Raw genomic sequence first — 7,889 nt, forward strand, 5'->3', positions numbered from 1 at the left:
AGAAAAATTAACTTGAGTCTGACATCATAATCTCATAAAGAGCAATGTCAAATCAGGTTTACAACAAATTTTGCAAAAGATTTGTATGAAAAAAAATCCTTATTTGAAGGAAATATCAAAAATAAAAATACATGCACCAATTTGCATAATCTCAATAAAATACAAAACATACTTTTTCAGCAACAAAAAAAATAAAAACATAGCTGCACCCTTAAAACGTATCTTAATATCTCTTTAAACATTGTCTAGATTGAAGATTTCAAGACCGGGCATACCACTAAATGCTGTTTGAAAGCTAACATGTACACATCCTCATTTAAAAATTCTTAAGTGTTTATCCTAATGTAAAATGGGGAAGGTCATTCAATGAATATTGTTCAAGAGCTACATGTACATACTGGCTTATTCTACATAAGTAATGGTTGGAATATCAACACGCAGATGTCTAGGCACCCTGTCAAAACCCTTCCTTCTCTATATGGAGATCCTGCTATAAGATTACATGCTTCTTTTTCATAGCAGCTTTCCTGCTATTCCAATTTGTTTTGAATAGAGTACCAAAGTGTGACGTCACATTGTCATGACATCAAACCGGCTGATTCTAAACAGAGCCGCAGCTAACGATCGTCTATACACATTTGTATTTGCGAAAATGGTGATTTTTTGTCCCTGGTTGCTACCAACTGCAGTTTTTATAGGTTTCCCAAAGATGAAAGTGAAAAGCAAAAATGGATTAAGACAGTAAGATTGGTATCAATTTTATCAATGTCATTTTAGTGATCAAAACAATGTTGATCGATTTGCTTTTTGCTACAATGACTTTGGCTTGTCTGAAGAATAGGTTGCACGCGATTAAATTCAAATAACAGCCTTTCATTCCTATGAGAAATACGCACTATATAGAGCGATCATTTGTTTAGAACCAGGAAGCCGATGTCATCACTTTGGAATTCTACATGATGCAGTTTGAGAATTTGTATGAAGATCTGGGGGGCGTTTCATGAAAGGACTTGTCAGACGTTTTATCAGACAAGTCCCATTTTATCCGACAGTTACCATAGGGACAGTGCCTCTCAGCCAATCACAATCCTGGAAAGATGTCAGATCTGACAACTTGTCGGATGAAAATATTGATGAAACGCTCCCCTGTTAGCGGATTCCCAGTCAAAAGATAAAGCCTTTGACAAGATGTCTTGTGGTTCTGTACTGACCGAAAAGAAACTAAGCGCTGACAGAGGCCAAGTTACAACCAGTAATGTGGCAGTGATGCCTACCTAATGTTACAACAATGTATTACTTTACACATTCAAACAAATGCTTTGATGACACAATCCGAAAGATGTGACCGTGCTTTACTGTTAGCGCTCTGTAAGGGTAACAACGTGATGAATTGCCAATTCGTCCACTGCCAACTCGTCTACTCACATGATCAACTTTCATTTAGTCTCATGCCGTTCTGTCCATCAACATTTTGTCTAACAACCATCTGGTCCCAATAACCATTTGGTCCAATTATCACTTCGTCTGATCACCAGTTCATCTTTGACGATTCCATCTCATAACCAGTCGGTCTTATATTTGTTTCATTTTTATTCAGTTTTTCCCAATTAACACTTAGTCTAATTAAGACCAAATGGTATATGGACTAAATGGCTATTGGACCAACTGGTTATTAGACGGGATGGCATTAGACTAAATGAAAGTAGACCATGTGGTAAGTGGACAAACTGATGGTAGACCAAATGATAGTAGACAAGTTGGCAATGGGACCTACCGGTAATGAAAATAAACCAACTACGTTTCTGTGCGGCCGGCGAAGGTAGACAATCTGGCACTATTAGGTCACTGGCAGATCAATATTCATTGTCTGGTATTGTAGAAGTTAGCTTTAAATTGTATGGCTCGTATTCTGAAGTCGGGTTTAACTTAAACTCAGGTTTAAAGTTGTGGTTTAAGTAGGGGAAGCCAAAAGTATCAAAATTTTTATTTTAGTTGTTTCTTATGTTTACTGTGCTCTTTCCTGATTCATCAATGGTGAAGACAATCATCTATTTATACTTCCTACACAATTATGAATGATTTGAGAGCCGAATGAGCTGAAAGTATGATATCTCTATTGTTAGTGATTATGCAACAATTGGCTGTCCATACTTAAACCACAACTTTACACCCGAGTTTAAGTTAAACCCGACTCCAGAATACGGGCCTATAACTATAACAAAATTCTACGCATAACAGGTGCTATAGGTTTATCGACGTGTGAAAATAAATAAAACCAATTGACATAGAATGCGGCATAGCATCAACAATGAAAATATTATCACAATAATCATGGTTACCAATGCCCCGAGAAAAAAAATAATTGAACAATTTTTTTGTGTATCAAAAGAACTTGATTTTGTTTTGTTCGAAATCATATAAAAAAGAAATAATCATTTTCATTTAGCAAGTTTATGTTTCCGTAACTACATTCATGATTACTTGTAAATTTTCTATACACATACAGAAAAATTAAATCACACACATTAATTTCCATTAAATAAAAGATTTTGAATGACTGTTATCAATGATACATACAGTACATCTGCAAAACCAATATCAAAAGTTTTCAATGAAGAAAAATATACTGTTTCATGCGTATAATAAAAAGGATCAATAAGTTGTCTTATTCAAAATTAAAAAAATTAATGCTTGGATAATTCTAAAAATAAATAATAAAGGAGATTCTCAGATGTATCTCATTTAGCCCAATCCTTGTGATAACTTGGGCTAAAGCCTCTTGGGGAATCCATAAAACATGTTCAAAATGTGAAGCTAAGGATATCATTGTACTTAAAAAGAAATCTGGTAACCACTTCATTGCCCAATTTAGCAGAAATCATGTTCTTCAATGAGTCTTAAAGATTAAAGACTGTCGCACCTGGAAATAAAATGCACTGCAGTCGTAGGTGTCAAAACTCCCCATGTGTATTTTGGGTGAAAGGGTTCATGTTGTAATAAGGGACAAGTTTATGACAATTTTGTTTATGGAAATCAATTGAATCAATTTCTCTCACCCCCCCCCAAAAAAAAAAATCACCTTAAAGTGAAAATGCATAAAGACGTAGCACCCTATGGACAAATCAGAAGGGACCCGAATGAAAATTTCAAAGAAAGGGAACATTACAATATGATTATTTCTTTCCAAGCACCAGTTACAACTGATTGGCAGTTAATATTTCAGATGAATAAAGATAGCAGTCATACAATAATAATGGCCCCGTAAAACAAAGGATAGTGATTAATTGCTAAATGAAATAGCCTATAAAGTCCATCCTCCCATGCACATTTTGCTCAGTAGACCGACTAAGAACCAATCAGAATTGATCTTTCAAATTAGCAATTAATCAATGACCTTTGTATTTACCGGGCCATGGGGATTTTATTCAGTAGTGGTGCATGAAAGAAGAGCTATGAAACTGATGGTGAGGTCTACCCATCGGCGTCGGGACTCCCATCGGTGGGCGATTCTGAGCCAAAAGACCAAACGGCTGAGCAGGATGTCTCTGACTCATGTTCCCATGAAGCACACTTTCCTCCGAGGGCAGCGACGCATTCCCATGGAGGTGGACGGTTGGGGTCAAGCCAATGCTGTGGTTTAATGTTTGAGCATCTGAGACGTGAGTGCTCGAGGCCACTTGGGAGGATTCATTAAAAATGTTATTGAAGTTGAAAGGGGTTTGGGTGACACTACCTGGCAGTTGGTTGGACTTTGCGATGTTGAAGCCGCCTGGAGGTTGGTGCTCATGAAACACTGGGAAATTGGCAGTCATGCTGTGAATGCCAGCTGTCCGGGAAGGTGTGAACATGGGATTGAAGGAAGCGATGTCCGTCTCCCGCGTATGGCTTCCTTTGGTTTGTGGAGGACTTGGAAGAATGGGTCCTGGGAGATGGGACGGGAGGTAGGTGGGCATCTCGTTCTGTCTCAACCGTCGAGAAGGTGAGATGTTTGAGATGAGCGATGAACTAGTAGACGAAGATGATGTAACAGTCTCCGATTGACCCTGGGAAGTCTGAGAGCTGGGGAAATTGGGCAGGAATGTCGGTGGTGCGGTCTCATTGCTACTAGATGTATTTATTCGAGCTGAACTACCAAACCAGTTATCTTGCAGCAGAGAGATGGACGTACTGCGAGTTCCATCGATCTCGTGCGGATCCCGGGCAAAAATACTGTCTGAAGGGTTTGGGGCTCGCTTCTTGGACCGACTGCTTTCTTGTACTCTTCCACCTCCACCTTGTGATGGGTACGTGATTCGCTGGACTTCCCCGCCTGCAAAGACACTTTCAGAAGACTGGTTGGGCGTATTGGAAGTTGATGAATGAAACTGCATCAAATTGCTGTGGCCTTGGGACTGGGGGTTATTGTGCATTGAAGAATGATGCCTTGAGTCGGGATTGGACTGTTGGGTAGCTCTGCGACCAGAATGCATCGCACTATGTGCTTTCTTGGCCACATTCAAGTGATGCCCATCTGTAGCTGCTCTCTTGATCCCTTGTCCTTGGTGGCTACTCTGAACCATAGGTGACTGTGTCATTCTCCTCTGCTGCTGAGGAGTTTCAACGCTAGGAGGACCTCTACTGCTAGAGTTTGAATGCGGCATCTCATTTATCTGTGACATATGGCTACCTTCCTGTACATTATAATTCATAGGACTGGGCTGCATTGGGCTTGGTTCCATAGATGCCACACTAGACCTTCCACTTGGTACTGAATAGGATTGGTTCTGAGGAGTCTGTCTATCAGATGGAGTGTGCTGCTGCTGTTGCTGATTAGATGATGGAAAGGGAGGCAAACTTGAGAAGTCTAGATCATCACCTGACCCAAGATTTGAGGAATCTCCAAAGTTTACATTCACACAGTTATTACCTCCACGTTGATGCATTTGCTGCATAGGGGGAGAAGCAAGTTCTTGCATCTTTTGGGAATTACCTCTCGCGTTTTCCCTATCTTCAGTCTGTTGAGGTTCTAGATTCCACTGCGAGAATGAGAATGTATCTTGGGGAACATTAGAAAAGTCACTTTGTAACAGAGTGTTGGGATTAGAGGTATCAACTCTGGATTGCTTGTCTGCAGGTCGTGATCGACCTCCAGATCGTTGGCTAGGTTGCTCAGACGGCCTAGATATCATAGAGGAACTCCCCAAGGAATTATCAAAAATATCCATATTGACAGAGGTCAATGAGGTTGGAAAGTTAGAACTGGTTGATGTAGAGTTCAAGAAGTCAAGACCATCATCTATATCTGATTGTCTCAAGATCTGACTAGGACCCCCGGCCTTTGGACGCTGTGAACCTTTCTTCGTCGAAGAAACATTTCTCGTCTTCTCTGGGACTGTGGGATTTCCTGCCATGCTTCTTGCTAGAAGTGCCTGCTGTGTTGCTTTGTTGACTGCAGCATTGACAGCTGCCTGGACATCATTTGAACTTGATGCTTGATACATTGGAGGTCTATTGTTTCCAGTACTTTGTCTATTTTGTAGAGCTGTGTTCATAGAATTTGGATTGTTTTGATGGCTTTGATCAGCAGAGCTGAGGGGATGGTGCCTTTGAGTCCTGTCCTGTGAAGTTTGCTTGGGGGAGATCAATGAGGATGAAGCCGAAGATACTGGAGGATTGGAATCAAAACTTGAGGGATTCCAAAGAGATTGATTATGTGAATCTGCTGAAACTGCAGGAGATCTTGAAGGATACGGAGGTGGATTCTGGACAACTTCTGCCCGACTTGGATTCCCTCTAGACTTTGGCAGAGAGCTCTTTGAAGAACTTTGAGAGATGCTCTGGACACTAAATGCTGATGGATTAGTATTGCTTGTCTGTTGGCCCATACCCCCTGCCTGTTTATCACCCGACTTTCCATTAGCTTCAGCAAGCCAAGGGAACCTATTGACAAGAGACTTGTCAAGTTCTCTCCTCCCAACATTATCTTCATCCGTTGGCTTTGGAGGTTCGATCTGTGGCTTTTCTTTCTGTCTTTTCTTTGAACCTTTGCTCTTTGTTTTGGTGGACTGCTGTGGAGCTGATGCCTCAGGTTGTACACACTGGACAGCAGGCTGTTGTGGGTGATGTTGAGGCTGCTCCGGTACTGTAATAAATGGCAATTGTTGAGGTGCTTCTTGTGGTGGCTCTGGCTGCAAGGGGGGCTCCCAATTCCTCATTCTGGTCTTTTTCCGAGCCACCTTCTTCTGAAATATCAGCAGTAAGTGTTCTATGGAGAGTTGCGGTTGAAAAGTTTTTCACTGGTAACTGAGATTTCTTCGGGGTTTACACTTTTCTGATTAGTGTTCCTTTGCTTCACTTGAGGTACAGAGGGAAATTTTTGTGCACCAAACATACTGCTATTGGTTTGAACTGCAGGAGAGGATTCTTGCATGGCAACAGATGCCAATGCCCTGCTTTTTGGGTGAACGTAGCGACTCTGACTACTGCTGGTAACTGGTCCAATCTCGGAAACAGGCCTATTTTTCTCCTGGATTACATTCTCAAACACTTGTTCATTTGCTGGATTGCTTTCTACATGATTTATGTCAGGCACTTTCGGAACATTCTTGGCAGCAGTAGGGGCTTTCCGTTCATTGTATTTATCTACTACAGCTGTCACCCGATTTATCAGCGAATAACTTGGTGGCGCATTACTTGGCTTTGATGAACTACTAGAGGATGATTGCCTGTTTTGATCTAAAGGAGATTCTTGGAAAACTGAAGTCTGCTCCATAACCGGGGCGGAAGAACTAGTAGTAGTCTGAATGGAATACGGAGGAAGTCCTAGGAAATTATCCCTGGTGACGGGAGTGGATCTGGTCTTATTTGAATCTATTATACTTGAAATGCTTTGGAAAGGATCCCCATTTGACACCGTCTGAGTGCTCTGTCGAGTTTCACCAAAGGGAGGCAAGCCAAACAATGATTCCAGTGAGGGTTGGGACTTGGGAAGGGCGCCATGAATATCAGTTGTACTTGACATGACCTCTGTGTTGGTCTGAGAGGCTAAAGACACCTTGGTGGCAGAGAATCCTTGGAGAATATCTACTAATTGCTGCTGTTGTTGCAAGCTGGTGCTTCCCAAGTCTGGCTGGCTTGCCACATCCGACAGGTTATCCGTTGAGGGATTCAACCAAGGCTGTGAGAGGAGGTTAAGTGGAGGTGAAGACTTGCTTCCGTTACCCGTATTTGAACTCTGCAATGATGTGTTTGGAGGTGAGATATTTACAGATGGGCAAGTACTCACAGCCATGCTTGTGGATGTAGCCAGCGTTGTGCTTGTTGAACTCATCAGGGAGGGTGTGCTGACCGGAGAATGTGATTTCGCTGGTTGTATTCCCCGAGCTAGCTCTGAAGCTTTGGAGTGATGTGAGATCCAGCCATGTTGGAAAGGTCCACTTGATGATGGTGTAAATCCACTTGTAGGAGAATCATCCTTTTGTGTGCTTGATGGAAGTGATGAAATGGAAGCCTCTCTTTCTGCACTGGTAGTTTGCTCTAAAAGGCTACTGATTGAGGGGAAGCTGGTAGGTGACATATAGCTTTGGAAGCCATCAGAAGTAGGCGTAGTTGCTACTTTGGATGAATCTGGCGTCTTTTGTTCAATTGGAATCATCCTATCTGTGCTCTGAGGCAATGACAGAGACAATGAATTACTTGGCTGGTTCTGAGTACAGGCGCTTGATGTGACAACAGATAATGAGGTTGGGACGTCCTCACTGGCTGTTGATGTACAGGGTGGGCCTTCACGAGAGTTGTTTCCTGGAACTATGTCTTCCTCATCATCGATGTACGTTGGAAGGCCACTAACACTCATTGAATTGCTGAGAATGTCGTTGAATGTACTGAAGATTGCTTGCCCATTTGTTTCT

The 7,889-nt window shown here is 41.8% G+C and overlaps 2 protein-coding genes across 2 annotated transcripts; both read right to left on the reverse strand.

The window, feature by feature from the left end:
- Nucleotides 1–3,425: 3,425 nt before the first annotated feature.
- On the reverse strand, nucleotides 3,426–6,194 carry LOC121419703 (flocculation protein FLO11-like). The gene has a single exon (XM_041614162.1). It carries the CDS (start codon nucleotides 6,192–6,194, stop codon nucleotides 3,426–3,428), a length of 2,769 nt encoding a protein of 922 aa, XP_041470096.1.
- A 50-nt stretch (nucleotides 6,195–6,244) lies between these two features.
- LOC121419704 (uncharacterized protein DDB_G0271670-like) lies at nucleotides 6,245–7,834 on the reverse strand. The gene has a single exon (XM_041614163.1). The coding sequence runs from the start codon at nucleotides 7,832–7,834 to the stop codon at nucleotides 6,245–6,247; it is 1,590 nt and encodes a 529-aa protein (XP_041470097.1).
- Between the last annotated feature and the right edge of the window lie 55 nt (nucleotides 7,835–7,889).

The sequence above is a fragment of the Lytechinus variegatus genome, chromosome 8 (assembly GCF_018143015.1).
Source record: "Lytechinus variegatus isolate NC3 chromosome 8, Lvar_3.0, whole genome shotgun sequence".
NCBI classification, from domain to species: domain Eukaryota; kingdom Metazoa; phylum Echinodermata; class Echinoidea; order Temnopleuroida; family Toxopneustidae; genus Lytechinus; species Lytechinus variegatus.

Excerpts from the sequence above, each read along its gene's own strand:
- LOC121419703 (XM_041614162.1), bottom strand. The coding sequence starts at position 6,194 with ATGAGGAATTGGGAGCCCCCCTTGCAGCCAGAGCCACCACAAGAAGCA.
- LOC121419704 (XM_041614163.1), bottom strand. The coding sequence starts at position 7,834 with ATGAGTGTTAGTGGCCTTCCAACGTACATCGATGATGAGGAAGACATA.